Raw genomic sequence first — 19157 nt, 5'->3', positions numbered from 1 at the left:
TTGTTCACTGAACCGAATCAGGTTTCGGGAATTTGTAGCTTTTGTTACGTGAATAATTAACAGCAAACTGTTTTTTAGTTAGTTATCCCCTCAACTGTGGCCTAGGGGCGTATCGAATAATTGAATAACAATAGAATTTATATATTTTACAGATTAACCGTTGTTGAAATTTAGGATCTTTTTGATAAACTGTATAATTTGCTTTCCTCGTCTTGACCGTGCATGTGTAGAATGACTATTTTACATTTAGGTACTTGTAAATTCCGATAGGTACTACCAGAATAACCAAGAAACAAGACCGTTGCTCCTGAATCTGCCTCTACAATGCCTCGATGCACCTCGAGACCCGGGCGGCGGCGGCGTCCGGGCGCGATGAATCATTATGTAAATCACCGCCGGGTAGGTCACCGCAACCAAACTATAGAATAGAATAGAATAGAATATTTATTCAGAAAATACTTAATGCTAAATGTGATTTACAATAATAGGTCAACTCTTAATGCTAAAGGTAGTTTAAAATGCTGATCTGAACTAGGAAATAACAGAGTTTTTCCTGTATTTCAGATGGAAAAGCTCTAAATTAAACAATGTTAGAATCTAAATTAAATAATCTTAGAACAGAAAATATTAAGTAATCTTACTTTCTAAATGTTTTATGTTAGATTTATTATAAACAAGGCTATTTATGTTAGGTGTAGGTAATTATATAAGTTAAAAGTATTGTTTAGTTATACAGTAATAATAATAAGTTAAATTAAACGGTAACAATTCTCACTTGACAATAGTTAATAAGTTCTCTGTATCTTCGTAGGACATCTCTTGTAGAGATTTCTGGAGAACGTTCTTACACTTGGTGTAAGTTAACGGGTAAAGGACCAATTTAGCATTTAACCTATTGTAAAGGATTGGTCCCAAGAATAAGTAAAACCTAGATGTTAACGCATGTTTGGTTGTTTTTATTGTGCAAACTTTATCTACTCTCCTTTTGTTTGTTAATTCTGGGCTGTAGGGAAGTGCCGTGTGCTGTTTTAAAACTGTACTTGAAATAAATAACTGGCGGACTGTTAGTACTTTGCATGATTCATATAGAAGTTTCGTCGGATAACGGAAAGGGCGAAATGTTGAGACTTTAAGAACTGCTCTTTGAGCTCTTTCGATCCTCAATAATAAGGTTTTAGCCGAGCCACCCCACGAAGTGATACAGTATGTTAATACTGATTGGCACAGCGCAAAGTAGACTTGTCTGATAATTTTGGAATCTGATATAAAACGAAGCTTTTTAAATACAAATATTAATTTACGAACTCTGCTGCTTAGAGCTTCTATATGTTGCTTGAATGATAGAGTTTCGTCGATGATAATACCCAGATATTTAGTTTTGTTTGTGTTAGTAATTGTAGGACAGGTGCAGGGATAGCCCAGGGATTTACAATAGTGAGCGTATACGTTTGGAATTTTTAATTGTGATTTGGGTTTTTGTTTTGAAAATTCAATAAAGTTTGTTTTCTCGGCATTAAGTGTAAGTAGGTGATGCTGAAGCCAGCGGTTAACAATATTGAAACCTCTTTGTGCATAATCGTTTAGCAGAAAAAAGTAGAGCAGTGTCATCAGCGTACGACAGAATAATGCCGTTTTCTAGTTTAAGGTTGCAAAGATCGTTTATATATATTAGAAATAAAGTAGGGCCCAGAATACTTCCTTTAGGAACTCCAAAACCGGTATTTTCCTGATCAGAGCTGACGACATTGCCTATCTTCACGCACTGAGTGCGCTCGGTCAGATAATTTTCAAATAGTTTCAGCTGGGTACCTCTTATACCTAACATTTCGAGTTTATGTAATAAAATCGGGATAGATACTGTATCGAAGGCTTTGGAAAGATCTAAGAATATCCCTATTGTCTGATTACCTTTATCCAGATTTTGAGCTAAGTAGTCAGTTAACTCATGGACAGCATCGGCCGCTGATAACTTAGGCCAAAAACCAAATTGTGTTCTAGATAAAAAAGAGTTTTTGTTTAGAAATTGCATTAATCTGTTGTTTATGATTTTTTCTAATATTTTAGACACAGCTGGTAAAAGGGAAATGGGTCGGTAATTCGTCACCTCTGTTTTATCGCCAGATTTATAAATGGGCACAACCACTGCTTTTTTTAAACATTTAGGAAAAACTCCACAGGAAAGACATAGTTGGAAAATATATGTCAGTGGTGGTATTAATATATGTTTGAATTTCTTTAAGATTTTATTAGATATATTATCCCAACCAACTGCGCAATCGTCTTTTAAACTCATGATAATTTTTTCTACCTCTTCCATATCAGTATTTATTAACACAAATGAGTTTAGTGGGGCGTTGTCAGTAGGGAAAGTATTAGAACCAGGTGTTAGTTTTTCAATTTTTTCTGCTAGTCTTTTTCCTATATTGGCAAAGAAGTTGTTTACATTGTTTGCCGATACTACATGGGGAGCTTGGGGGTGTAATAGAGCTGAGGGAGATTCATGTTGTTTTGACAAATAAGTGAAACTTTTAATGTGCTTCCAGATTTTTTTGCTGTTGTTTCCCGCCTTTTCTAATTCACTTTTTTCGTACTCGATTTTAACTTTTTTAAGTATTTTATTACAAAAATTTCGGTACCTTTTGTATGATAGTTGTAAGACAGCGTTATCTGGGTTAGATTTAGCCTTCATATGAAGTCTATCCCTATGCCTCATGCATCGTAAAAGCCCCGGAGTGATCCAGGGTTTGATGTTGCAGTTTTTATTGCTCAACTTGATGTGCGAGGTATTTTTTAAAATCGCTTGTTGGATGTTATTTATTAAGTACGACATGCAGGTGTCCGCATCATCATTTTTATAAACTGGGTCAAGATCAATATTGCATAAGTCTTCCTCAAGTTTGTTTAGATTCAGTTTGGAAATTGTATGCGTGCGAATTTGTTTAGGTAAAGTGCGATTTAAGGTTAGTAGGACAGTTCTGTGGTCTGTTATTGTAGAATTTGCAACTAGTGCAAGAGCCGGACGGTTTGATTTTAGCATGATGTGGTCTAAGCAAGAGCCGCTATCATGTGTAGGGAGCACGTGCGCGGGAAGTAGGCCGTGAAAACAGCACAGATTCAGATACATCTGACCAGCATCAGTGCATTTTTCTGGAAGGATGTTTATATTTATGTCTCCTGTTAGAATCACCGTTTTAAATGATGATAGTGTTTTTAGCGTGCTGTCAAGCGATGTAGTAAAATTGTCTGTATTTTTAAACGAGGGAGGCCTATATATTGCGAGTATTGCATACTCAGATCCAATTTTGACAAGAAGTCGGTTACAGTCCTCCATATCAGGTTCCTCAACGGTAACACACAAAGTGTTTTTGGTATATACTACAACACCGTCATTTTGAAAATAATGTGTTTTACTATTGTGAATATTATATCCTGGAATCTGTGGTAAAAACTCATTATGATTAGTAAGCCAACATTCGGTAAAAATTATGATGTCACAGTTAGTATTAAGAACCTGGTACATAATGCTGAAACTATCAAAGTTTTTTGAGATGCTGCGTATATTTTGCGTTAGTATAGTAAAAGGATTCTTATAAGAGGACAAATATCGTTTGCAGATTTCTACATCACATGTCCTAGACTCGGATACAGAGAAATTATCCAGCTCATTATTTAAGTTATTACACATAATATTGGAGTTCAAAATAAAGATACTTAATTAGTGGCGCTCTTAGGCGCCTTCATAATTAATTGAGTCAATATACCTTTTTTGGGCTATAACCTTTGCTGGGCAATCGACATCACCAGTCTTATGATCGCACGGCTTTTTGAAGTGGAGGCAGGTTGCACATTTTGGAGGCTCAGTTATTTTGGTGCATTCTTTCAACACGTGGCCTCTCTCCCCGCAGTGGCCGCACGTAGCGACCGTCTCCCGGCACGACTTGGCCGCGTGGCCATACTGCTGGCACTTGTAGCATCTGGTCACGATGGTGAAATCCTTTACGGGACATGACGACCAATTAAGAAAAACTCTACTTTGCCCTATGAGTACGTTCCGTATGAGAGCTGGAACTTCCAAAATAAAATTGCAGGTCTTGGCGTCTTTTTTACCAGATTTGTGGCTCAATTTGATGCTGCTCAGGAAAGACTCAAGTGTAGTGTCCTGGAGTTTGTCGGCGAGGTTTTGGTGGTACAGGTATTTGAAGACGTCTGAGTCCTGCATCTTCACTGGAACTCCGATGATAACAACTCTGGGCTTGCGTTTATGGGGCTCATCAATGGTAAGACCAGAGGTCGTCAACTGCTTGGACTGTTTCAGCTTTTCAATGTCTTCCTTCGAGTTGCGAGAGCGAGAAACTGCATATAGTCCATTGTGTATTCAGGCTATGCGATATTTATCCTGAAATTATGCTGGACTAAGCTAATATTGGGATGATGCTCGGGTGATCCCTGTAAACTAAATATTATACCTGCATACCTACTGTTTTTACTAGCTATAGCTCTGTTTACTATAGTCTATGTTACTTGTTTTTTAAAATTGAACTTCAATAATAAGTTTAATAAGCAACGTCATCGTAAAGATATTAAGACGATGTGAAGACAGTATATCGTAGAGCGTTGTATCCTGAGTGGTGAATTGTTTTACGAGGCGTAACGTGATGACGTCACTGATCGTCGGCCCGTGTGACGTGATGACGTCATCGGGCACCGGACTGGACAAATTGGGGGAAAGCTGCCGTGAAGCTCTCGGGTCAAGGATTATGTTCCGTAGATAAGACACTACCGGGCCGAGGTGGCGGTATCGGCGGCGCTATCATTATTTGCACGAATCAGAGCATTAAGACGAGGGGTTAACTGGAAGGAAATTAAAACTTATCTGTTAACCCTGGCTTTGCAGCATTAATCCGATAAGATTTTTTGTGTCTGTATTTTTGTAAGAACAGAATACTTACTCGTACTCACTTTTAAACATTTTGTAAGTTTAATGCTTGCACCTGCATATTCCTGGCGCTTTGTAAAATATTATAATTACATAATAACATAATAATATGGGCATCCGAAGATCGGGCTGTGCAGCATATATCGTAAATCCATATTTTATTGCAGCAAAGTTCAGTAAATATTCATAAATAACTCTACATTATACACTACAGGTATTTTCTATACATAGACTCACAATGGCCAATCAATGTATAGGCATAGAATATCAGAACCACACATGAAACAATGAAGTCAGACCTGCAAACACAACAAAAAGGCTAATTTGTTCTTCCGACGCCTCGCCCTCGCTAAAGCCCGCCAATTAGAGTAGATTACATTTCCGTGTACAAATGAGCGGCGCTCACTACGCACACACGGCGCGAGCAAACCTCATTTAGCACTAAGTCCACCCACTGAGTCCACACTCCACTCGACTCACTCCTTATTGATTGCGGACCGCTGCGACGCTGATTACTTCTACTCCGAGAACAAATGTTCTGAATTAACTCGCAAACTATTGAAGACAAATACCTAGTGGGCAGAACAATGACCTTGCATTTTCATTTTACCTAAGGAAGAAAAATTAAATTAGGTCCGCCTTTTCATCTAGAAAATTAAATTACAATGGAAAATATACGCACTATGCTTATAAGCTTTGTCGCTGGGTGTATTAACTAATTGAAAAATAGCCTACTATTATCGCTTCGGCCAATAATGTAGCAACAGCGCCGTTACATGTAGCAAGTACCTACTTACCTAATAACAGTAATCGATTACTAATCGTATACTAATAGAGTAGTATCGGTGTAAGTCCGGTGGAGCGAGTGGATTATTATTGATCGTCGCGAGCGCGACGGCGGCGGTGGCGGCGGCTGCAGGGAGCTCGTGCATACAGGTATCTGCACTATCCTACACCGAGGAAGTGAATGAGGGATTGACCTTAAGGCGCAATTTAACACAGTTCTCAATGTCCTCGACTACTGAAGAAATTCTGAAAAAACCTATAGTTTGCTTACTCAGTACGTATAATATCTTTATCGTGGTATTGGTTATCTATAATATTACTAACAGTTACAATGTAATATGTCAGCGAAAGTTAAGATAACACAGATATTGTACAAGATAACCACTAGACCACACGTGGTAGGTACAGTCGGGCTACGCTAAACGTACAAATTTCATATTTGTCGTTATTCCGTGCATTGTAGGTGCTATATTTGACTGCAAGCCTCAGGTGCAGGTTGTGGTTAGAGGCGACATTCCGACACAGATGACCGCAGCCGCTACTGCTCGCTGTGTGCTCGACACATGTCGAGGATGGATCTCGCTAAGCTCCGAGACAAGTCGAAAACCAATGATAATATATTTGTGAAACATACTCGTAGCAAGATCATGTTATAAACAAAACGTTATCTACATTCGAGTAGGCTAATCTAGAACTGATAGGAACTATGACACAATTCAATGAAAAACATCAGAACAATAGGTAGAATCGATAATTTATAAGTAAACATTAACTTGTAGAGGTAGAACGATATAGTTGAAAATAATAGCAAGTTTTAACAACACAATGAAAAATTCCCTTACTCTACTTTGCATGGGCAAATCTACTCTGCATGCCTTTTCACAAAGTACGTTAGCTACTGCATTATATTTTCAGTAACGAAATAAACCTTATTATTATTGCCATATTAATTCCAATTTTATGTACTTTATTAACATTATAAAGTGATTATAATCGAAAATTCCCTCCGGCCTTTCAACTTCGGCTCTACGGCGGCGGCGGGAAAAACTGGCATCCAATTTAATTAATTTTTCACCTGTCAGTAGCTAGGCCATCGAATATGTGGACATTCTGTTAATTAAGTTATTGCAGTGATTCAATATAAAATGAGTGTGAGAGTGTCAGGAAATTCTGATGATCTGAAATGATCGGAGGGAGCGCAAACCATAGAATAATAAGTACAGTAGTAGTATTCGTTATTCTATGGCAAAACTCTGTCCTTTGCATTTCTCATACTCCAGCCAAAGACATTGGTCTGGGGGGTCACTCTATGTAGGTATATTGATAGAGTAGTGGTTAGCTCAACAGCGCTCCGAAAGTGAGAGTGACCCGCTTGCCTTCATGTCGACCACCGTAGGGTACGACCGAGTCCGCGTTGTTCTATGACCGTACCAATCGAATATGACACAATATTGATAACTTTCTTACGAAAAATAATATATTTTTATGAATATCAAAGTAACTCATTCATAGTCATATTCATCATAAGCTATTATAAATATGTAAGTATACTTCATTATTATTCAGCATAATTAAGGAACCCCAGCGCTGCAGGTACACAGTTTAATTAAACCGACGGATGTTTGTGTGGATGCAGTCAGTCAGGTGCAAGACGTCAATCTTTGTGAGCGATGTTTGCTAATATCATGGCACATGGACGTATGTTTCCAAAACGACATCATTCAAATTTATTCCCCTTTACTCCCTAACATTAAATATCCACGCGAGTTATGGACCTATAGGTAGAGGTATATCTATGAATCATGATTCTTTACTCATCTACTAGAGGTGTTACGTGTGATGTCTTTTAATCATTTCAAGCTTTGCAGATGTACACGAAAGCTTCTAGTAGTTTAATTAACAGCTCAGCATTCCTGAGAGACGTATAAACTGTAAATTATACATATTATGTTCATCCGGCGCATCCTGAGAAGTCAGCGACTGATGCTAATTTGACAAGTTAATCCTTTCACCATATTAAAGTGCTTCTGTTTGTCATTATACAGTCAATCCGAGGAGAAAATAGTGGTCTCTACGCTAGCTCGTTCATCGTACAGGATGGTTTCCTATTTTTCAGTAAACTCATTTAAATGCGGCCAGCAGAGCGCAAACTTGTTTTCATCTTGATACGGGGTAATTGAACCATTACTCAGCCTGCAGACTTATAGCTGGACTTCAGAAGCAAGCTTTCAAAAGGTTTCTGCCGAGCAGCTTTGAACAAGCTAATTTGTATAATGCTTGTTAAATTAAATTGATGTCTTCATTTATATACTCCTATATAAATTAAATTTACTACTTATCAAATACGACGAGCTCATATTGTCCTCCGCGCCACGCTTTTCTCAACACGACGCTAGTATCTCACTAAATTACTTACTTAATTAATATTATAATATTCGTAAGTTAATTTCGTTTTCATTAAGTTGATAACAGCTTCATACAAGTTACTTACATAACATATAAGTTATTTTTTAAATCACTCGCCTTATAACAAATTCAAAAAGCAAGCTCAAATTTAATTTGCTCTTGTCTTCCTCTTACTTGCCACATCCTGTATGTTCCCGCTCACTGCACACACACAGGGTGCTTCACTACAGGGGGATCTCCGGCTCGGGCAGATGAAAGGAAACGGTAAGCTCGTGAACACTCGAGATTTCCTCACTTAATATAATATGTGTGAGGAAAGTGTGAAATGTGAATAATGTGAATGCGGAGGCCCACTTCCCGGGAGCTTTGTAACTTGATTTCGTTTATTAGTGTTTTGTGTGTTTTCTGAATTCAAAATAACTTGTGATCTTATTTCTATGTTGATATATACAGTTAAGGCGAAGGTGGCGTTGTGTAAAAGATTGTATCACCTCCTCACTGGATGTGATTATTTTCTCCTTTCCACCTTTGTAGCTTTTAATATAGCCCAGTTAACCTATTATTATTATGTTCCCTTTCATATGGCCCACAACTATAACTATACAAGCCAATGTCCACTCAGTTATGTCGAATTAGGCCAATATTTGTATTTATGATCAAGTTATTATTCAGCCGTTCCCCCTTCTTGAGCTATTAGTAGGCCTTCCTATTATATCTATAGCATAAAGGTATAACAACACAATTAATCTGTTCACACTTTGAACTACCACTAGACAGGCAGTATGACGCGAAGCTTTCAGGTAGATAACGATGATTGACTATTAACAAGACATAAATATCACATTAACGTGTTAGAATAGCAATATACCTACTATCAATCGCTCAGTTCATGAAAGCGATATAGGTAGTGAAGTACCTACTTATGGAGTTAATAAGTTTATGTATAGGTACCTTATCAAGACAAATCGTCATTTTTAAAACGTTGTCAAGACAATTAAGGTTATGTTTATGTAGTGCGACCAAGAGCTTTCAATGGAATAATAGTAGCTAAACGTAGTCGGGTTCAGTTTAATTTAATCTAATGTAATAATTCATAATCTAAAAACCACAGGATTTTGGAACTCATTTAGGTCGTTAAACGAGAAGGAGCTTACGAAATTCCCGGAACAATCATTAGATAGCACAGTGCTGCCGCGCGGCGGCGGCGGCCGGCACTACCGCGCGCGGCCCGGGGTCCCGGGGGAAATCTGCAGCTTCACCGGGACGATAATAATATCCAGGTTAAATGCTGGACACTTTTATTAATCCTGAAATATCAGATTCACTCAACCGACCAACCCAGTTACGAACTGATAACGTTACCTTTCTATTTTCATATTTCTGCAGCCCCTATAAAAGATTTATGATTAGAGTGGATAAATAAACTTTGCAAAGCAAGTAGATAAAACCCTTACTAGAAAAATAAAATTATTTATGTACTTATGGCTCATCTTTTATTCTGCTGTTAGGGAGCGGACGGTGTAATATTATAAACGTCTAGACGTTTTGTGTAAGTGCTAGCCGTTTTGTAGAACGACTATTTAACTGATTATTTTACCCGAAGGACCATGACGGTTTCATATTCTGCCATCACTTATTATTCAGAGACATTTACCTGCGGAGTCTGCCTCCACCTATTATGTTTTCATTTCATATTCAGGTTTTCTCGTCAGTGTGTATGTAAATTCGTTTGTTTGCCGCGGGTACCCGGCGGGGGCTAAATTGATTCCGTCCCAAGTTGGTCACGCGCGCCGCGGCCGCCATGTTGGAACTAACTTCCAACCGGTTTAAAAGTTGGTGTTATGTCGCGTCGCGTATGAGTTTGTTCAACTATTCACTGAAACTTAACGGCCCTGTTTACTGTTTAGTGTCCACAAAAACTCAGATATGTACGTATAGAATAGATCCACATATTTATGTAGAGTAATACAACGCTGGGACATCTCACACACATCCATCTGACCCCTAACTAGGAAGAGCCTTTATTATGGTTGACAGATATAAAAAAAACACACACACATTATGGTTGACAGATATCTAATATATAGATACAAATAAAATGAAAATATAAATTCCCAATAGCACATTCAAGTTTATTTTACATGCACATTTTACTATGTCTCTATGTATAAAAAAACATTCATGAATAAAAAAACACAAACAAATGAAATAGTCAGTTCTGTTTGTAAAACTTGATTGCGGGCTATTTGGGATATCGGCTTTTACACCGCTGCCGCCGCTGTCTGCCGGTAACAGGCGCACACACACATAAACATGCACAGAGTTTGTGTACAGTACAGAAAGTAGACAAAATATGAACCCAGGGAATTACGGAATAAAATGCCTATAGCACTACTAAGCGGTAAAGCTACTTCACTGGAACTCTACCTCGTCATATTTGTAAGTTTACGACTATTACGCAAACTCTACCTCTATGGTCCTATACTACATTGTATTTTCCTTAGTTCAGTTTGCAATGCATTTCGTTTACCATACGAATGGTAAACTGAAATTTTCCAATGTATTCAATAGTAATTCATAATTCATGACGTCTGTCCTCGCCGAGTATTGTACCTCGTGTATCATATTGTCCCGCGCCGCCACCGAGTCCACTGAAGCACACTGTAGCAACTTCGACACAACGTAGACGTCATTCAATTCGTCTCAGTCCCACACAATGTTGCTGTTTTTCATGGCTTTCAGTATTTTCAGGTAATTTTACGCTCTGTTAGAGCAGTAATTCGTTCCACATTATGATGGTGTAAACAGAATAAGTAATGTTGCTATATTAAGAAATAACTATACTTACATCATGCAACTAGGTAACAATACCTAAGTAGTTACGACTACCTAAGAGATCCATAGTTGATTCTGTCGACGTATGTAGATTATGTAGAAGTTTATAACCCCTATACTTAGTAGTTAAGTGCTTATGAAATTAGTTAAAGTGCATGCGTGTATTATGCGCTCTTAGTTTACGCTACCATCGTAAAAGATACAATTCTAGAATGCAGGTACGTGAGAGTAAGGTAGAGAGAGAATAAGATGGTAAAATTAAATTTTATCATCATCACTTCGGTAACTGCTATTTTATTTGTGATTTTGTATGCAATTCTATGAAAGTGGCACTATATGAATAGTTATCATACCAAGGCTACATTCGGAAAGCATTGCCATCATCATCACTTCCATTATTGTTTTCAAATTGTTTTCAAGCGTCTTTATCCGATTCACAAGAGAAAGGAATACAAGAAGTTAGGGCAACTTTAAGACCTTGTGCTCAAACGCTTCAGTTAGAAAAGAAAGAAATAGGTTACTCGTGAAACTCTTTTACACAATGAAGTTTTTTCTGTGTGATTTAATTTAAACTTTAGGATAGTCGTTGTTCCCAACAAAAACAACTCAAGTTACCTTCAAGCAAGAACACAAAACAACAATTTATTTACTTACCCTACCTTAAAGAAAATTGCTTTATTAAATCCGTGTATTTTCCCCGCAAAATATATTTTGCGAATCATTTGTTTCTATTAAATTCAGAGGCGATTAAATGTTACTCTTTTTCTTTTCAGGTAATAAACGTCACCGCGAGATTAAGATAGCGATGGAGGCTGCGCGATAGCGAGCGGCGTCAGTGTGTGTGTCGGAGTGTCGGTGTGTGTCAGTGTGTGTGTGTGAGTGACATGTGCAGAGCACGGGCCCGGCGGCCGCGCGCGCGCCGGTAGTGTGGCGGCGACAGTGCGGCGCGAGAGTGGCATGTGCGGTGCAGGGCACTGAGTGCACAATGGGTTGTCAGCTGGGCAAGCTGGCGGCGTCGGCGGCGGCGCCCGTGGAGGCGGCGGCCCCGCCCCCCTGCGACCCGCGCCTGCCCCTCACGGCGCGGCAGAAGTACTCCATGCTGGCCAGCTGGAAGGGCATCGCGCGCGCCATGGAGAACACCGGCATCTGCATGTTCATCAAGTGAGTACCCGACGGTCCCGACGGCACGGCGACTCTACATGTCTGTATCTTTCTTCTCACTCACTCTTCTTCGCTCTACCACTATATTACCTTCTCCCTCCCCAGTCATCTCCGGGATGTGATGGAATTCCCCTCTCTCTCCATCTCCAATCTCCTGCTCTGTACCTATGTGTCTTATTGTCATTTCTTTATCTCTCACAATCTTCCCCTTTACTAAGTTCTCTTGCTCCATCACCTCTCCCATCCCGCGAAGAGCTCCCCATAGAACGGAATCTTTGTTATCTCCTTACACTAATTTCTGGTTATTCAGAAACATCGAAGTATTTTAACTTAGCCTGTAGTTTGTATGAAATACAATATAACAGACACGGAGGGGATAGGAATAGAACTTTGGTCCAAAATGTGAACATTAATAAAAGTAAAACATTATTAACAAAAACAAATATAGGTAGCACACAATAATCGATTTTTAACAAAAGGTTTTCAATTTGCGCACAATGGCCGACTTATTGCCAAGAAGCAATTTCCACCAGCCAAAACTATTAACACAATGAATTGGTAACTAAAACTTGAATTGTTGAAATAATTAATTCGTAGGAAGCACTATACTTTTTTTATATCTAACACACAATCTCTTACTTAAACTCAAGTACCTACCTACTTACATTGTTATCGTATTTTTCTCTCACGCGATGTACCCAACTGTTACGTTATCATTGTTTCCAATTATTTCAAACATTCCAATGTATGTAAGTGTTGAGCCTGTTCAACAAAGGCTGCACGGCATCAAAGTTATCCTGTGGGATGAAATAAGAGTCTGACACTCTATAAAATTATATTTTAGACTCATAGAACAACGCAAACTCAGGTGTATATGATTAGATTCTAGTCGGACTTAGCATAAAGCATAAGGTTACCACCGCCAATTCAATCAATGTGTGTTGTTATTAATTATATATATACTAATATTTCCAGGAATACTTAAATCATTAATCAACAAGTTTTATTTTTTAGTAGTTTTCAGTTTCAATAATGTATGTGAATGTAATATACGTGAAGCAGAATTCAGCAACTCTATAGTTCTGTAATAGTATGGTAAACCTGTTTCCACTCGGCGACTGCTGTCTGTTTGAAGTTGGCGGCAACAATATTCAACTGCTACAGTTGTCGACTTGTTGTCGCGAGATACTTGCACTGCACTACTCACTCCCACTATTGCCAAGATTCTCATTTTGGGAAATCAAGCTAAGCATGAACTTAAATTCTATTCGTAAGAGCGCTGCATGTGAAACAATAATTATAAAGGGTTCTTAACTTGGCGTTCTCAGTTGTGAAACCAACAGACTGTAGCTCAACGCTGATATTGCTTATTATACATAGTTATAATTAATTACATATTATGTATCAAGGAAAACTTACAGCAAAAGTGAATAGAACAACACTAAAAGTATACATAATTACTTATATAGCTTAAAGCCAGTTACAAGTTTTCACTTATTATCAACGGAATATTATATACGTAACAGTAACTAAACACAAACCAAAATGTATAAATAAACTATAACTGTTACTTTTAGTTTCTGCAATAAGCATTCAATAAACCAAACAACCTCTTCTCCTTATAGCGCCGTGTCGGTGAGAAATACAAAAGTAAGGCTAGGGTCTGCCGACGTAGTGAAAGGATTGTCCAGTCAAATTAGCGTCAGTCGCTGACTACTCAGAGTGATACAGGATGAGGGCGGATAGTCTCATCATAATCAAGTAAGCGTCAGCGACCTCCATTATACCGATCTAAATACTTCTAACAGGTTGAGTTGAGAGTAGGTACGTTATTTATTTAAACAAGAAAGTTTTGTTTTCGAATTTTGTGTGTAATAATTTATGTTACGCACGAACTTACTGAAATCAAAAGCTTTTCATGACACAAAAATAATAAACGGTTTCCCCGTGAAAGCTATAATAACATTGAAAGCGTACCGAGTTATTCGTTTTCATTTGAGCAATTTAACCTCAACATCGTTCAAATATTTCCTTTAACGATACAGGAGTTGAACTCCTGTTTATGTGCGATAGCGCCCTTGTTCGCGCTGCACGCCATACCGGCCTTTATCTCGTACACAATAGAGGCGTGATCCCGCTGCTGGTGCTAAGTGTGGGTCAAGTGCCGGGTCGTGGCTCAATGAGCGGAACATGAACTACTCCATACAGTTTTCTGCACGAGTAATGTTTTGGTGTAAAAAGAATCGAATAAAATCCGAAACCAGCGGCTGAACAACGGACACACTAATGGTTTGGTCACGGGTTCTGAGATTATAATCTGCATCTGATGTAAATCTACGAGCCATCTTCACAACTTTGTAAATCCAAGCGAAGTTCCTTGCCCCGAGCGGCCATCCTGACAGCCTCTCAGACTGTAATAGCAGAAAATCTGCCATTTGAATAAAACACTCTGGAAAATGTTGAGGGAAATGCAGACATTTTCTGCGCCGTCAGACAAAATGCACAAAAGGATTCCGGCTGTTTGAAGCTGAATACCTCCACCCTCGCCTGCAGCCCTGGTACCTCCCGGTGACTAAACCTCCCGTGCACGACGGTCTACTGTGTGTGAGGGCCCACTGACACAATCCACTCCTGCCTGTAGAAAATAATAGACAAATCAATGTGAATAAGTACTTAAATTCAGTATGTTGCCAATAGAAAAAAATATAGGTATATTTATTTTAAACCTTCAAAGTTTCCGTAGTATGATAGAGGCGAATGCCCTCATTATTACTGCGAGTATATTCATCATAAAAAGTTCTCGTAATTTATGCAACTTTGGTGTTTCAGCACGTTCGGTACATTCTATTCAGATGGAATCTTACAAGTACTTTGACTGGTCACATGGCAGCAGCATTGGGGAAGGTAAAATACATATTTTTATGATATATGCAAAAATATATTCTGAATTTGGAATTTAAAAAAGAAAAGTAACTTGTGCTCTTGACCTAGGTTGAGAATGTCGGCGGGAAAAGCGAAACGAAACAATAGAAGGCCTTGACGCAGGCGGCCCACTGCGATGTGATGGCGATACGAGCCACGGGGCCGAGCGCCGCGCCGGTATTCCAATGCATATATTAAAATATCTACGCTTGTTCTTAGAACGTCACTAACTATAGGTACAACTACAGGGAACCTATGGCGGCACATAAAGATTGAGTAATACTGTGCCTCATTGAAAAAGAGAAAAAAAACTTACGCCACTATTTGCTGCAGACGAATTAAACTGTCCGCCATTGTGTACGCAGCTAATTACAATCTGTTCATTTCCTTCTATTTATACAGCGAACGGCTCGCCTCAGAACGAGCTAAAAACAACTTCAACAGGCGGTATTAAAGTTGCTTTTAATTTAAACTCAACTGTTTGCTGATCGAAGTTTAACAGAAGCAGAGGTTATTGTTATCAGGAGACGAGATTCGGGAGCAGATAACGAGCAAACAAAGCGCTCACCGGAGCCGGGCGCTCCAGCTTTACAACTACGAACGTACGAGAGCTGTTTTGCAATTGATTCATTTATTACAACACAGTATATAGAGTTGTGGGCTGTACAGCAGTGCATCGAACCTTAGTTTTTCTTAAGCTAGAGCGCCCTCCAGGCCCCACTCGTACCTTCAACTGCTGAGAGTTGCCACAATGGCGAGTCCCGATGCCACGTCGATACATTCACTTGAACAGTAAACAGAACTGGATCTGTGTACTTCAGACATTACGGACTCAGCTCCAGCTGCCTGCACTACTTGTGCTGGTACTTACTACTAGTTTACTTTAGTTGCTGACAATAGCTCTCATTGATATTAAGGAGTTAAAAGAAGATGCTCCATACATAAAATCTGTGCCAATACAGTGATGTAAGCAAAAATGTTTGTAATCCTAGAGCAAATAATTAGGTGCTTGGAAACATCGGTAGCATCCGATTTCATCATTCGAATACATGGTTTTAAACACACAATCTTTGGGATATAATCTTCTCAGCGGTAATCTTTTAATCTAGATTACCACGCCGGATCGGATAGCAATATGAAAAAACCTGTATCTGTTATCTTTCTATGAAGGAAATACATATAAGTTAACATTGGTACAACTTGTGACGGTATTTTAATGACTACCTACATCTCTATTTGTACTGTTGTCGGATGTCTCCAGTGACAGAAGTGCCCAGCCCCGCCGCCGCGCCCGGTGGCCAGTGACCCGCGCTGCACGGCCGCAGTCTGTCCACGACGCCGACGTCGTCGGGGCCGACGCTCACTGCAGGCTTTATCACTTCATATGCTATACATTCACGTTAAAGCTAATTCATGTGCCATCATAGCACAAATTTATATACCTACATACTTATGTTTACAATATATGAAAAGATCACATAATCTACTTAATGATATAAAAGTAAATCTCACCAACCAAATCTAAAAATGAAGATCTTAATCTTGTTACAAAAAGATTGCAAGCTATCCTGAAAAAACTACGCCGAATACCCCCCGTACCATCGAGCGACGTTATCTGCGATCTTAGTCCGCGCGGAGGGCGTCCCACTTGACCGGCACCGGCACTACACCTCGCCACCTCCGGCCGGTTATTTATTACCGTCGCAGATATTTCTGATTTTATCTTTACGCTATATTCTATATTTTCCAAAAAAAAGAGTATTTTATTGACATATTTTCGTTATTGTTTGTGTTATAGCTGGTGGCTAGTGGCTACGCTCGCATACTACACGGATCCGCGTCGTAGCAGCGTCGTAGCGGGTCGTAGCAGGCCGTAGCGCGACGTAGTGGGTGCGTGGCAGTGAGGCAACCCGGCCGTGTCGGATCCGGATCAGCACATCTGATATGATTGATGCCCGGGGGAGGGTCGACACTCGCAGACCCGTCGACACTATTTAGCCGTGATTTATTATGATGCAGGCACATACGTAGAATATGTAGGTTTATATGTCTTATCTATCTACTCTATCTATGTATGTAAGATTAGTTACTTAGTAAATTTGAGTGGGGTAGCTAGGTTATTGATAGTTGTATGATACTTAAGTGTGAGTGAAGACCAAACAAGGCAGCGAAAGCTGATATAAATTAGTAATGCCACTATGTGAGATAAGTAGAGCATATAATATTGCAGCACACACTAAGATCTTCTACAGCAGGAGCTTTTATAGGTAGTTCCATACGGAATCGTAGGAACATAAAATTGGCGGAGCCCGGCTAGATATACGGGGACTAGTCGGGGCGGCGGCGGCGGCGGCGGCGGCGGAAGTTAATCTCGACGGTGAATATTCTGCATGCGAGAATTCCACATTTCTGGACTCCTCATATGAGTATAAATATTTGAAATTGCCGTTGGGCCGAGATTCTTATGTATATCAACGCTACCTGTAGGTATATTATTAGTTATTCAAAGATAATGAAAACAGAACCTTCCCTCAGAAGTTGCGGGAACCATCAAAAGAGCGAGCGGCACGCTCCAGTGAACACACTTCCACTTACTACCTGTTACATGAGATATAGTATATAGGCAAAACCACACAAGCTACAAACAACAAGCAACAAAATTGAGTGTTCATTTCAATCAAGTTTGTGTAGCTACGGCGAGTGTCGATAAATTTGATATTTACTGTAAGCGGATTGCCGTTGCCGGTCGTACGTATACGAGCTACGAGTAATCCTGTTTTGGTGAAAATAACACAACATTTGCTCGCCCGGAGCGTGCCGGAAGCGGCGCGCGACAGATTTTGACCCACTTCCGGCTCCGGCGACTACACAACACACACACACACACACACACACGTAGACCACACAGTACTAGCACGTAGTGAGCTTTGAAGGCCGGCAGATAAGGAAAGCCCAAAAGCTGTGTTTGTAAATGCTCGTGGAAATAAACAATAAACTTATACAAATACCTATTTTCATACTTACATACATACTTGGTCTATACCTGTAAATACCAGCTTTTTCCGAAAGTTTCAGTTATGAAAGCCTTATTCTGTGCCCTTTAGCTCAACACATCCAGTAGTTTGGATCTATAGCGTGTGTGGATCAGTCTGTAGGTCGATGTTATAATGATGTTAGTTCCAATGCTAGTCAGCACAATTAATACTAAAGTTATGTTATGTACTATGTTAAACGTGTGTATGTTATCTACTTGATACACGAAGTAGTATCTTTCAGTAGTCTATAGTCATCGTCACATGTCATCGTTCCTAAAATACTGATATTTTTGACTGCAAAATTTAATACAAACCAGATTTCTTTAAAAGGGATTTATAATCATAATTATGTAAGTAATCTCGTTCATTTCTTTAGGTTTATTACTAAAACGAGCAGCGACGGTTAATTTTAACTATTTATAACCAAAGGTTAAAATTTATAGCACCTCTGACCCAAGGCTAGGAGACGTTAACCTGAGTCAAATTCTACTAATCAATGACTTTTATAAATTGAAGTTTATTTTACCCATAATTTCAATCACAACAGACTTTCCAGACCAAAAACAATTAAAGTACATTACGTACATATTATTATAATGTATAATTAAGTATGATTGCTGTCAGTGTCAAATAAAGTTTTATCTTTCTTTCTTTCTTACATTATTAGGTATAAAAATGACTCCATCAGTCTACATCAAGACGCATGACTCTAGAGTCTAGACTAGTCTAAAGCTATACATTACTATATTATTAACAGAAAGGAACCATTCTACCGCCCGACCGACTCGCCCTAAACTATTTCAAACTAGAATGGCTACTAAAACACCAACCTCTATAAAATTAGTGGGCCATTAAATTCAACATTTCGTAAACTATAAAAGCTGAATATTGTACAAATTGAGAATAAAACTTTTGCCATGACATTTTGTGTTTCGTTACTTTTCTACTTTTATTTCGTTTCGTGTTTTTGCATTTGCCAAGTGGTTCTTACTGTTAGATAGCACAGATACAGATATAATATTCAAGAAAACTACAATATTCAATTTGTGAATGAAGTTGGTATTAAATATGTTAAG

General features: G+C 39.0%; 1 protein-coding gene across 2 annotated transcripts in view; it reads left to right on the top strand.

Annotated features, from left to right (window-relative positions):
• The window catches only part of LOC105385168 (neuroglobin), a 48295-nt gene that overhangs the window by 14357 nt on the left and 14781 nt on the right, over positions 1-19157 (top strand). For both annotated transcript variants that reach the window (XM_048627234.1, XM_048627233.1), the window contains exon 2: positions 11737-12124. In XM_048627234.1, the coding sequence (XP_048483191.1) occupies positions 11949-12124 (176 nt within the window). In that variant the 5' untranslated portion in view covers positions 11737-11948. The remainder of the gene's footprint in view (positions 1-11736; positions 12125-19157) is intronic.

This window comes from Plutella xylostella, chromosome 18 (genome assembly GCF_932276165.1).
Source record: "Plutella xylostella chromosome 18, ilPluXylo3.1, whole genome shotgun sequence".
Taxonomy (NCBI): domain Eukaryota; kingdom Metazoa; phylum Arthropoda; class Insecta; order Lepidoptera; family Plutellidae; genus Plutella; species Plutella xylostella.
This window is presented reverse-complemented; position numbering and strand designations above follow the sequence as displayed.